The 12,845-nt window shown below is 55.2% G+C and overlaps 2 protein-coding genes across 5 annotated transcripts; one reads left to right on the top strand and one right to left on the bottom strand.

Annotated features, from left to right (window-relative positions):
* Nucleotides 1-1,224: 1,224 nt before the first annotated feature.
* On the top strand, nucleotides 1,225-8,901 carry CUEDC2 (CUE domain containing 2). Of its 4 annotated transcripts, none has more exons than XM_006064919.3 (9): nucleotides 1,225-1,382; nucleotides 6,973-7,059; nucleotides 7,389-7,532; nucleotides 7,626-7,687; nucleotides 7,828-7,895; nucleotides 7,982-8,161; nucleotides 8,298-8,359; nucleotides 8,441-8,501; nucleotides 8,577-8,901. In XM_006064919.3, the coding sequence occupies exons 2-9, from the start codon at nucleotides 6,986-6,988 to the stop codon at nucleotides 8,721-8,723; spliced, it is 798 nt and encodes a 265-aa protein (XP_006064981.1). In that variant the 5' UTR covers nucleotides 1,225-1,382; nucleotides 6,973-6,985; the 3' UTR covers nucleotides 8,724-8,901. The 4 variants fall into 4 exon arrangements, with proteins under 4 accessions (XP_006064981.1, XP_006064978.1, XP_006064980.1 ...); XM_006064916.3 differs by having other exon boundaries at nucleotides 7,774-7,895; XM_006064918.3 differs by having other exon boundaries at nucleotides 1,243-1,382; nucleotides 6,976-7,059; nucleotides 7,774-7,895.
* A 103-nt stretch (nucleotides 8,902-9,004) lies between these two features.
* On the bottom strand, nucleotides 9,005-12,684 carry FBXL15 (F-box and leucine rich repeat protein 15). Its single transcript, XM_006064924.3, has 6 exons — nucleotides 12,608-12,684; nucleotides 12,029-12,134; nucleotides 10,954-11,084; nucleotides 10,627-10,780; nucleotides 9,756-10,261; nucleotides 9,005-9,336 (listed from the first exon to the last, which is right to left on the bottom strand). The coding sequence occupies exons 2-6, from the start codon at nucleotides 12,053-12,055 to the stop codon at nucleotides 9,147-9,149; spliced, it is 1,008 nt and encodes a 335-aa protein (XP_006064986.1). The 5' UTR covers nucleotides 12,056-12,134; nucleotides 12,608-12,684; the 3' UTR covers nucleotides 9,005-9,146.
* Nucleotides 12,685-12,845: the final 161 nt, after the last annotated feature.

Here is a 12,845-nt window from a genome sequence, read left to right as displayed (position 1 = left end):
AGACCTGAAAAGAGGCTCAGCCTCGTGACTGGGAATGGGAGAGCTCATTCTTGAATGGAACTCCTTCCATCATGACACACTGAAGGACTTCTGGGAAGGGAAGGCTCTGGACTTCCCCCCTGGATAGCACCGGGAAGCTGAGGTAGCAGGAACAGAAAGAGGAAGCTGGGGCTTTACTGGGTACTGGGGTTCAGCCATCCTGTCCTAAATGAGGAGCCCTGCCAACATGGGCATTAAGGTACTGGCCTGTAGGCATCCTGCATCTGAGCTCAGGTGGGTCCTCAGAGCACCTGCTGCCCCTTCCCCCATCCAAACCAGGTTCCAGGTCCCAAAACTTAGGCCCTGTAGCCACCCTAATCTTGGGGAGACATCGCTGTTAAGAGAATGCATAGGGGCAGATACAGTCTTCTCTGGTGGCTTTGTGGTAATGAATCCTCCTGCCAATACAGGAGACCCAGGTTCGATCCTTGGGTTCGGAAAATCCCCTGGAGGAGGAAATGACAACCCACTCCACTATTTTTGCCTGGAAAATTCCATGGACACAGGAGCCTGGGGGCTACAGTCCATGGGGTCACAAGGAGCCCAAAACACATGCACACACTTGCATGGCGGGTAAGTCAGTACCTAAGAGTTATCTGGGCAACGTGTGGCCTATATAAAAATTGATAAACAGAAGCCTTAATTAAATAGACTTGGGAGACCAGAATGGGGAGTTCCCATGCCCTATGACAACATCAAAGACCTCCTCCTATTTCCTGACATAGGGAGCAAAATTTGCTGTCTCAAAATGCTTCTCTTCAGCATGGGAATGAATTTAGGCTGATTATTTTTGATGGGTGACAGGGCTTGAATCTGGACTGGACACGTTAGGAGGAGAGACAGTGGGATTTGGGGAACACCAGGTCTAGGAGTATAGGGGCCACCAGAATCAACCAGTGAGCCACGGGTTTGTGGGAAGACGGGAAAAACAAGGAGAAGTCGAGGGGAAGATACAAGATTTGAGCGAGATTTGGGGGGCTCGGAAATAAGGTGGATGGGAATATACTGGGTGGGGCCAAATGTCCTTGGTCAGGGCAGACAAGGAAGTAGGAGGGCATACAGTCAGTCGGTGAGACTCCACCCATGGCGTAATCTTCATGCCTAACTCCTCCCTACCCTCAAAAAAAATGGCCGCCGCGAGAGCCCGTCCAAAGCCCTGAGACAAATGGGACTGAAACCAGAAGCCCCGCCCACTTATGGGCACTTGCCCTTCTTAAAAATGGCCACCACAGCGCTTCTGGAAGTGAACCGCTCTGGGCCCCGCCTTTGATCTCGTTGGTGGGGCTGGGGGCATGCGAGCTGCACCGCGCGGGACAAGTCGCCGGCGGCGCCCGACGGAGCAGGTGATTCCCCCTCCAGGCCCCGACTCAGGGCTGGAAGAGTCGCGGAGAGCACTGACCCAGGGTACCCGTCCTGTGTGTCTCCCCACGGTACCCCCGGGGCCCGCCGGACCCCCATCTCTGATTCTCGCCGTGGCCTGTATTAAGGCACTTTTTAGCTTGCTCAGGCCTCCCTCATCATGTGTCCCCCAGGGCCGCAAGCACATCCATGTGCCCTCGGGCCCACTATTCTGGATGCTTAAGGGTATCCCGCTAGCTCGTTTAGGGAGCTGCTGCTTCAGGGTTCGGCCATCATTGTGGCCCCACTTCCTGTACTCCCATCACCCCGCATTTATACTCCCGCCTAATTTTGGATGCCGGAGTCCCATATACCCCTCGATCCCCTTGGTGCTTCTAAGAGCTGCATTGAGGGTCAGGGGACTATGATGTCCTCTGGAACCTGCGTTATGTACCAGGGCCCCAGGAGCCGGGCTTCATAGAATCTGGGAGAAGCAGTGAAGACCTCGTTTCTAGACTCTTGAGTGCCCGGGGCTTCTTCCACTCCGCTTCCCAGGACTCCTCCTACATGGCCTACTGGTCTCCTTCCACCCGGGGCACATCCCCACCTGAAGGGAACAACATAGTACTTCTTTCCCCAGTTTCACTTAAATTTGTTTGGGGAGGGGAGGAGGCATTATGGAGCATCTGGAGAGTTCAGGGCTGTGCGGTCCCGGAGATGCTCCCAGGCCACCTGGCCAGTGAGGATGGGGCAGTCAGTGTTGGCTCCGGAGGGGAAATGAGTCCTGCAAAGTGAGGGGCAAAGGGGCAAAGACATTCTGAGTGGGGAGAATGGTGTAAGCAAAGATTCTGAGGTAGGCAAGAGGGCTAGCCAAGCAGGAGAGGAGGATCAGAACATAGGCTGGGGACAGACCCTTTGCATCATGAACGGTGGTGTAGTATGGTGATTAACAGTGAAGGTTTTGGAGCCAGACCGCCTGGATATAAAGCTGCGGTTAACTTCCTTTGTGACCCTGGGCAAGTTACTTAACCTCACAATGTGTCCATTTCCTTTTGGGTAAATGGGATAATATTATATATTAGTATCTATATGTTAGGGTAATTGTGAGGATTAGGTAAGTTAATACATGTAAAGAGCACAGAACAATCCCTGGCAGATCTTAAGCAGTCATCCATGAGTGCTAAGTCATTTCAGTTGTGTCCGACTCTGTGTGACCCTATACGACCCTATGGACTGCAGCCAACCAGAATTCTCTGTCCAGGGGATTCTCCAGGCAAGAATACTGGGGTGGGTTGCCATGCCCTCCTCCAGGGGATCTTCCAGACCAATGGCTCGAACCCACCTCTGTTTAGTGCCACTAGGGCCACTAGTGCCACCTGGGAAGCCCTGTAAGCAGTCAGTAAATGCTAAATATTATTACCTTCATTAGAGGTATTCAAACAAGACTCACAATAGGATGTCAGTCACATTTCATGGGTGCAGCTAACCAGTGAACCCTGATTTGGAGCCCCCAGGATGTAATGGGGTTCTGAGGGTTATATCCAGAATTTGAAAAGTCTTGGGGAAATCATGTTCTGACCCTGGAGAAGCCTGGCTGTTAGGGCTGCAGCTTCCCCAACTCAGGGACTATGAGGAGAAATATTAGGAGAAGGTTCTGGGTAGGAAAGGAATGCCAATGAAGCCTAAGGAGTGGAGAAGGGTGAAAGAAAGAACTGGCAAGCTTTGAAGGCTGGGGAAAGTTTGGGCAGCCCAAGAACAGGAGGAAGGGGGACATTCTGTTAGGAAACAAGCCAGAGCAAAAGCTCAGGGCAGGAAGACTTTTATTTGAGCACAGTGAGGTGTTTCCCATGAATAACTTCTTGGACCCTGGCTAGAAGCTAGGCATCAGCCACATCCCTGAGAGCTTCTTCCCTAGAAGCTTTCATGCAGCATCCATGGACCTTGGTCCTCGCAGAGGTTGGCAGACAACTGCTAGCAGCCAGGAGTGGTATAACCTGGGGTGGATGTTGGTCTCCACAGGGGGCTGACTTCTTGGGGGAGCAGCATGATGGGATCTGGTATGCCTGGTCTGAGCAGTTACACTCCTCGCCAAGGCCCATACTAGGGTCTGGAGCAAGAGGCTGGCCTCCCCTGGTAGGACAGGGCTTCTCAGTTCTGTCTCAAGTGACCCTGTCCTGTCACAGCAACTCTGTGTCACCAGTCAGGGGACCAGGAACTGTGATCGTAGATGGCAGCCCTATCTCAACCCAGTTGGAGGTCTTGACATCCCCCCATTCCCAAAGTAGCCCCTCGAATATACACTGAACTAGAAAGTCCTGGATTTATCTCTTGACTACTACAGTCAAGCCAGGTGACTCTGGGCAAGTCATTAAGCCCACTGAGCTTCAATCTCTTCATTTGTGAAGTGGGAAGTAACTTTATTGAGTGTACATTGATCAATAAACCAGGTGTGTAGTCTCGACGCTCATGAAGCAAGTAGAAGAATCATTACACATTGCCCCAGTAATTTTTTAAATTATAGCTATAAAAGGTATTGCTAAGTAAGGAAAAGTGTAGTCAGCAGTAAGGGTGTGAGATAGAGACCAAACCAGTTCTAGAGGGTCAGGGACAGCATCCCTTGAAGGAAACTGTAAAATGAAACCTGAGAGGTGAGAGGAGTTAGCAAGTGAAGGGGTGGATGCAGCAGGTTACCCAGGCAGAGGACACAGTTCATGCAGAGACTCTTGCCATGAAAAAGCTGGAGTGCTGGCAAGGTGAAAGCAAGCCAGGGTGGAGGGGAGTGATCTGGGTGGGGAGGGGGGCGGGCAGTGGTACATGACAGCTGGAGAGACAGAGGCAGGAGTAAGGCCCTGAACTGAGGGCCACAAAAAGAATCTGGACTAATCTGGAAACAGGAAATCATGGATAGATGTTATGCAGGAAGAACATGATTTTTGTAAAGATTGTACAGCCATGATGTTTGTGGAGAATAGGTTGCTGGCGGAAAGATGGTGGTGAGGAGAACGATTGGGAAACTTGCAGTTAAGGCAAGAGATGGAGCTGAGTGGGAGGAGAGATGGAGAGAAGTAGGTATGTCGAGAGATAATGGTCAGGGCTTGGTGACTGATTGGATGTGGGAAGGCAGACAGTAGGATGGTGTCAGGGATCCTCACAGCATCTGGTCTCAGACTTGTGGCAGGAACAGCTGGGTACATGGACAGGTATACACGGGGGACAGGGACAGCCTTGGAGGAGTAGACAACTTGGGAGAATGTCAGTTTGGAACACGTTAAGTCATCCCCATGGAGGTGTCAGAGAGATAGATGTATAAGTGTGTAGCTCAGAGGAGGAGGCTGGACTAGAGAATTAGACATTTGGGAATTGGTGACATGGAGTTGGAACAAGAAGATGTGGGCCCAGATGAGATCTTCCAGAGACAGAGGGTGCAGACTGAAGAAAGAGGAGAAGCAGCTTTGAGCCTGAGCTTTGCTGCCACAGTTAGAAGGGGAAAAGAGGAGAGGGGGGCAGGGATGGCCTGGGAAGTAATGGCCAGGGAGGTGGAAGAGAAACAGGAGGACATGATGCCTCCTAGACCAATACTGATGCTGCTGAAAGTGCAAATATGAGGTGACAGTATAAGAAATGGCCGTTCTCTCTTTCTTGATAAAAAAGGGATAATATTGGGAAATTCATATGGTTCAACCTAATTAGACCAATTAGGGCTTCCCAGGAGCTCAGCAGTAAAGAATCTGCCTGTAACACAGGAGATGTGGGTTCAATCCCTGAGTTGGAAGATCCCCTGGAGAAGATGACCACCCACTCCAGTATTCTTGCCTGGGAAATCACATGGACAGAGGATCCTGGAGGGCTATAGTCCATGAGGTTGCGTAAGAGTTGAACACAACTTAGCCACTAAACAACAAAAACAATTAGACCAAAACCTGAAAACAGTAACTCCTGACCTTAGCCTGAGAAGATGTGGTAGAGATGTTGGAGCAGAAGCCAGACTGAAGCTGGGGAGAAGTGGCTAGCATGGAGAATAATAAGGCAGCAGACTTGACCGGGACCTGGTGACTGACTGACTGCAGCGGGTGGGGTTGAGAGAGGGTGAGGCTCAGGGTAACCCCCAAGTTCAGGTTTGGCAGCTGAGCAAGTTGTGTCAGCTAGTGAAACAGGAGGAGGTACCTGTTTGGAGAAGGTATACACAGACGGAAAGGATATGGTGAACTGGGGGTAGGTGCTCCTGAGTCTTCTAACTGGGATAAGCTGACATTTGGACCTGTGGATCTGGAGCAGGTTGTTGCCACCTGTATGTTCTTGACTACCAAATACAGACTTTATGGAGTCAAAAGCATGTAAGTAGGATTGACACAAGTCAGTAAGTATTTATCAAGCACCTACTAAGTGCAGGCATTTTTCTAAGCGCTACTGCTACTGCTAAGTCGCTTCAGTCGTGTCCGACTCTGTGCGACCCCAGAGATGGCAGCCCACCAGGCTCCCCCGTCCCTGGGATTCTCCAGGCAAGAACACTGGAGTGGGTTGCCATTTCCTTCTCCACTCTAAGTGCTAGGGCTATACCAAAGGATAAGGCAAAGTCCCTCCCAACTCCCTCTTCCTGAAGCTTATGTTCTATGGGGGAGGAGAGACAATAAGGAAATAAACATAAAAATAACATTAAACTGTAGTATATGCCATGTAGAAAATAAAGCAGAGAGAGATTGGGGAGTATGGGGAATGCTTATTTTTGGTAGGTTAGTCAGGGACAGTCTCTCTGGAGGCAGCATTTGAGCAGAGCCCTGGCAGAGGTGAGGGGATGAGCCATGTGGATATCTGGAAAAGATAGGCAGGAAGAAGCTGGGCGAGTTTGAAGGACCCCAAGGATGCTGGTGGAGTGAGCTGGGAGGGAGTGGTGAGGTTGGAAGGTAGGCAAAGGCCAGATCTTCTAGGATGTCGTAGGCCTTGGGAACGAGAATGGACAGCCTCTGTAGATAGCCCCAAGCTGCTGGAAGGGCAAGGACCAGGCAGGGAGATAGAATTCATGAAAGACTTCCCCTTCTATCTGGGCCCCAGAGCCAGAAAAGCCCCTTTGTCTGAAGGGTGGGTGGCCCATTCTGGGTGGGGGGATGGCTATGCTCAGTCCTGAGGCCTGCTCCTTGGGGGGCTGGACAATGGGCCCCTTGTGGCTGGACTTGGGGGCCCAGTGGCCCTCTCAGTGATGGGATTCCTCAGCCAGGAGGCATGTGACCTCAAGACCTTGGCGTCTTCCCAGAAGATCTTGGGCCTACTTCTGGGGAGTGGGGTGGGGAGATGGGGAGAGGTCAGGGGGAGGGAGGAGGGAAACCTCCACTCTGAAAACTTTCTCCTGAGACAGTGTCCTGTCCTGTCTCAGGCTGGAGGAGGTGGAGAAAGAGGGAGGCGGGGGGGGGGGGGGGGGGGGGGGGGGGGGCTGTGGCTCTGCTTGAGGGAGCAGGGGAGGACCAGAGAGTTGGAAGCTAAGGCAACTTCAACAAATGGTTTCCACAGCAGGGCAGGAGGGAGGAGCTGGCTGCCCCCGGACCTGGTGGGCAGGGTCAGGCAGAAGAGGGCCTGACAAGCCTCCATCTTGTATCTCTGCAGCAGAGGAGAGAGCATGGAGCTGGAGAGGATTGTCAGTGCAGCCCTTCTTGCCTTTGTCCAGACGCACCTCCCAGAGGCCGACCTCAGGTAGGAGCTGCTCTCCTAGAAGGGTCATGCTTGGGCCAGTGCTGGAGCAGCTGGGGAGGACTCTGGACCCTGGCCCGTGGAGAGACTGGCGTGGGAAACACTCAGCCCTGTTCCTGAGATGCGGAAGGGCTGAGTATGATCTGCTGGTGTGGCCTTGCCCCTCATCCTGTTCCCATCACCCTTGTTGAACAAAGGGGAGACCAAATCTCTGAGGAAGGGGGAGGGTGGGATACTCTCCAGGCTTAAGGCTTGAGGTCTGCTTCATGGTCCTCAGGAAGCCAGGAGCTGGAGTCCCAGGCTAACAGGGCTTGTCTGTTCCCTTCCTGCAGCGGCTTGGATGACGTCATCTTTTCCTATGTGCTCGGGGTTCTTGGGGACCTGGGCCCCTCAGGCCCATCAGAGGAGAATTTCGACATGGAAGCCTTCACTGAGATGATGGAGGCCTATGTGCCTGGCTTCGCCCACATCCCCAGGTGGGGCCTGGCTGGGGCCAAGAGGACGAGGGGGGCTGGCTGATGGTGGAGGGTGGTAGAGTTGTCCTTTAACCACCCTCCTGGTCTTTTCAGGAGTACAATAGGGGACATGATCCAGAAGCTCTCAGGGCAGTTGAGTGGTGCCAGGAACAAAGGTGAGCCTGGGAATTGGGCTCCTGGGTGACTCAAACTGCCTCCTCCAAAGCCCTGGCAAACCTGTTGCTCTTTCTGCCCCTTTAAGAGAATGTGCAGCCACAGAGCTCCGAGGTCCAAGGTCAGGTATCTATCTCCCCAGAGCCCCTGCAGCGGCCCGAAAAGCTCAAAGAAGAGACGATGTCTTCTGCTGGGGACACCCAAGATGAGGTACTGGTAGAGGAGGGTACCAGTGAAGGAGCTCGGGGGGCTGGAATGGAGGAAATAGTGCCTCTTGTCAACATTTATGCCCACAGGCAGCCGGCCCTGAGGAAGAGCTGCTGCCAGGGGTGGACGTACTCCTGGAGGTTTTCCCCACCTGTTCAGTGGAGCAGGCCCAGTGGGTATTGGCCAAAGCTCGAGGGGACTTGGAAGAAGCTGTGCAGATGCTGGTAGAGGGGAAGCAGGGGCCTCCAGCCTGGGATGGCCCCAACCAGGTATCCTCTGCTAGACGCCCCCCACCCATGTAACCTCAGCCATGCTCCAGCTTAGTGTTAAGCCCCTGCCCCTAGCCTAGCCCCATTTGCTTCCCCTGCTGGTACCCTAGGCCCTACACCTGGCTTCTCTCTTCAGGACCTGCCTAGGCGTCTCAGAGGCCCCCAAAAAGATGAGCTGAAGTCCTTCATCCTGCAGAAGTGAGTCTGGGCTGGGCAGGGCTGGGACCTTTGAGGGTCTTCCCAGGGTGGCAAGAGCTTCACCCAGCCAGTTTTTGGCAGGTACATGATGGTGGATAGTGCAGAGGATCAGAAGATTCACCGTCCTATGGCTCCTAAGGAGGTGAGACAGTCGGGGTCATGGAGCGGGCGCATCTGTCTCCAGGCTTCCGCTGCTCACTGCCTGATTGCCTGACAGGCTCCCAAGAAGCTGATCCGATACATCGACAACCAGATAGTGAGCACCAAAGGGGAGCGATTCAAAGATGTGCGGAACCCTGAGGCTGAGGAGATGAAGGCCACATACATCAACCTCAAGCCGGCCAGAAAGTACCGCTTCCACTGAGGCACTTGCCAGACTCTGCCCGAGCCATCTAGGCACAGATCCCAGAGGGATGCAGGAGCCCTACACACCACACAGGGCCCGCCCTAACTCCTGTCCCCCTTCCTTCCCAACTTCCTTGCTCTACAGTGTTAACCTCCTCTTGGAGCTGCCACAGGCACAGTAAAGGTAGCCCCAGGAAGGTGTGAGTGCATTCTGGTCATTTCACAGCTGGGGTGCTGGAATACTGTGTCTGTCTCTCCCAACTTTACATCCCCTATCTCCAACAGGGCAGCGGCACCAGGTAAGAGGGGGTAAAAAGCTCTTTATTTGAAGCTCTAGGGTGGGGCAGGACACTGGCCTCTCACCGGAGGCCCCCACAGTTCAATTTCCTTACAGTTCGCAATGAGGCCCCGGCCACACAGTCCAGCTGTGCCGGCAGGCGGGTCAGACCTGCAGGTTGACAAAGGGTGCAAAGCCCACCATGTCCTGCAGCAGTACCAGGGCCTGATGCAGCGGCGGCTCGACGTCGATGTCCACACCGCGCTTCCGCAGGCGGCTTAGGCTGGGCTCGGCCACGTGGTGGCAGTGCCGCACCCGCAGCGAGCGCAGCGCCGGGCAGTACTCTGCCAAAGTCCTGGGGGAGGCAAAAGGCGTGAAGCCGCGACACACGCGGTGGGGGAGCCAGCAGAGCCCAGTCTCCCTCCAGTTGTGGCATACTTCCCTCCGAAGGGGCCTAATTTGAGGTCATACACTCAATGCCTCCAGTGAACCAGAGACTGCATGCCCCAGGATTGCAAGGTTTTCCCCTTGTTGAAGAATAGCCAGAAATCTTTGTTTCTGAAATCTCCCAAGGTGTAAATACGAGTTCAGAAAAGTTTTTCAACTATGGGATCTCTGGCCTAGGTATTCCTGGAGGCACTTCCTGTTCAGAATGCAGTTCCGTGCTAGTAGAAAGATCCAGAAACCCCAGTTTTGCCAACTACAGCCCGCCTCTACCCCCAGAGACTTAAGCGATTGCTCTTCTCCCATCTCACCGACCCCAGGCCCAGGTACCTGATACCGTCGCTTCCGACGCGGAGGCACCCTGTTAGGTCGAGGTGCTGGAGTTCCGGGCAGTTCCGAGCCAGCTCCTGGACGGCGGTATCCCCTACATTGGCGTTGACCGCTAGGGAGAGGCTGCGAAGGCCTGCGCCGCGCCTCTGCGCCAGGTATACGATGGCCTCATCCTTGAGCTGTCGGCAGGCGGTGAGGTCCAGCTCCTCCAGGGCCGGACAGCGGTCAGCTAGGCCGCGCAGCGCCAGCCCATCTACCCAGTCACAGTGCGCGAGCGAAAGGCGCTGCAGGCGGGGGCAGCCCTCGGCCAGCGCCCCCAGCGCGCGGCGGCTCAGTTGCCCGCAGCCGGCCAGCGCCACACTCCGCAGCTGCGGATTCCGCGCCAACACCGGCACCAGATCCTCGTCCGACAGCCATTCGTGACACGGCGCCAGCGCCAGCTCCTGCAGCCCCTCGGCGTCCCGCAGCAGCCAGGCCAATGCGGCCCGCGGAATCTGTGGACCCACCTATGGGCGGGGAGGCACCTCGACTCTCAGCTGTTCCCGGGGGAGGACTCTGCCTATTCGCCCCTGAGGAGTTCTTTCCTGGCAGCAGGTTGCACTCGGGGCTTGGCACCTGCCCTCCCAGGAGAGACCCTACGCGCCCTCAAGTTGATCCCTGGTACTCCCCCATTGAGAGTACTTTTCGCTGGGTGGATCGCTTCCCAGGCATTCCTAGAGGCCCACGGGCTATCTGGAAGGGTAGACAGAGGGGCTGGGGTCTGGGGGCTGGATGTTCCGGGCTGGAGACTGGGGGGTGGAGGCGGGGCACGCGCAGGGAGGGGGGGGCGGGCAGTATCCAGAAGGGGGCGGGGCTCCAGCCCCAGGCTCACCTGAGCGGCGTCGAAGCGGCGCAGCCGGGCGAGGTGCAGCTGCACTAGCGCCCGGAAAGCCCGACTGACGCGCTGCAGCCAGAGCAGCTGGCGCAGCGGCACCCGGCTCAGGACGTGTGGGAGCAGCACGTCTTCCCAGGGCAAATCCAGGAGCCTGTGGGTAAAAGGGCGTTGGCGGCGGCGTCCCCGGGTCACTGTTACCTGCGAGTCCGCCTCCGTTATGCTCCTGAGCCTAGGCTCCTAAAAGCGGCCCCCAGGCCCGGCCCTGGTTCAACTCCACTCGCCCAGGCTCTTCTTCCCTCTCTCGGCCCCTCCGGTGCTCGGTACCTGACGGCTCCGGGCTCTTGCTCCCCTCCGGACGGGTCCATCGGTGGCTCCATCGGCTGCCTACTGCGCGTGCGCAGTAAGGTCTTCTCGCTGTGGCCTTGAAGCGGGCGCAGCAAACCCGCCTTCTTGAGCTACAGAGACAGACCGATTCAATCGAGTGCCGGCTCACTGAGGCTCCTATCTGAAAGCGTTCCGGATGGATCCCGAAACCCAAGGCGGAACAGACCGGTGGTGTAAACTGAGACCTCGCCTTCTCCGCTATAGGGCTTGAGACTGGAGGCTGAAGAATGCGATGGTGCAGCAGAGACTGACTTTTTTCGTTTTGGGCCAGTGGCCGCGTCTAAGTGAAGTGATGGGAGGAGCAGGCAAAGTCAAACGTATAAGGGGCGGGGCCAAGATTCTAAGGTTCTGGGCCTCTTTCTCTGCCCTCTGGTCGCGTTTAGCGAGTTTGAAAAATGGGGAGAAACTGTCCAGGCTCTCATTGTTTGACACGGAGTGGATATCCAAGAATTGGTGAATGAATTGAAGGGGCAAAGTTAGAATTTATGTTCCTTAATGAAGCAAATTTGCCCAAACCTCCCATCCCTGGTTGATTGTGAGGTACAGAGCTATTCAACCCCTTCCACTCCCAGAAGATTTGGAACGGGTTTACACCTTTTGGGGAGAAATGTTGGAGGCGAGAAGGATTGTATCTCCAGCTAGGTCCCTTTCCTTTACCCGGGAGGTCTGGAATCCTGAGAAGAGGTAATGTTCAGGTCGGTTCACCAAGAATATTGCTTCTTGGTTGGCCTGGCATTGGTCTGGGGATTTAGTTGTGGGGTCTAAGATTGGGCCCTCCCAAGGGCAGCGGCCCCTCAGATCTCTCGGTTCAGACTCTGGGTCGTCCTCTCACCGCGTCCCCAGATCCTAGTTCAGAGTCCGCTCCAGGGAACATCTGGAGCAGTACTTTCCCCATCATCCATTGTCAGGGAGGGTGTGAAAGACGCAGAGGGCTACTGCTGTCCCTAGAGCTCCCCCACCCTCACACCCGCCTTAGCAGGGTTGCATTCTCCCTTCGTGCAACCGTTTCACCTGCCTCTTCATAACGAAAACTGCTTCCCATCCATTACCAGGGTTTCAAGCACCTCTGCAAGGTGGACAGGTCTGTTTCGTCAATCCACTTTAAAGATGAAACCGAGGCCCTGGAGAGGAAGCACCTTGTCAGGGGTCAAACGAATCGGGATAGAGAACTCAGGCATCCTGTTTTTCCCCGAATTCCTTTCGCACTCCTCCAACCTCCCCCACCCCCACTCCCATGCTGCTGAGAAGAGAGTAAATAGCAGCGGGGAAGGACCAAGGAAGATCAGTCTGGGTGGGGGACTTGCTCCCTTTTCCTCCGCCTGCTTGGGGAACGGTAGCTGGGAGGATAGATCTCTGCTAAGATAGAGTCAAGTGGGCGCGCACCACCTCGGGCTGCGCGCCTCCTCCCACTTCCAGCTTTGTTCGCGCTTCTGCGCCTGCGCAGTGCGACAAATCTGGCGCTGTCCCCTTCAGCACCACGCCGAGCCCGCGCCGCCCCTCCCCGCGGTGAGCCCCGCGCACCCCCGCCTCGCACGTTCTCGCGCCCCCTGACCGCTCGAACAGACCCCTTCTTCCTTCCTAGGTCACTACTTGCCTGACTTGGAGTTCCCAAGGAGAGCAGTTGCCATAGTAACTCTAGCGGCGCTTTCTTAAAATAGCCGGGCCCGCTTCTACCTTGGCCAAGGGCACAAGGGTTGCCTGTCTCCCACTTCGTCTAGTCCAGGCGTTATTCCGTCTAACCTCTTACTCCCAGATGGCAAGATGCCTAACTCAGGCAGCAAGGAAGTTCTTTTTGAAGTCTGACTAACATCCCTCCTGCTGCATCCTAGGCG

Source organism: Bubalus bubalis, chromosome 23, assembly GCF_019923935.1.
Source record: "Bubalus bubalis isolate 160015118507 breed Murrah chromosome 23, NDDB_SH_1, whole genome shotgun sequence".
Taxonomy (NCBI): domain Eukaryota; kingdom Metazoa; phylum Chordata; class Mammalia; order Artiodactyla; family Bovidae; genus Bubalus; species Bubalus bubalis.
Note: the sequence above shows the minus strand (reverse complement) of the source record. Positions and strands in the feature narration are given on the sequence as shown.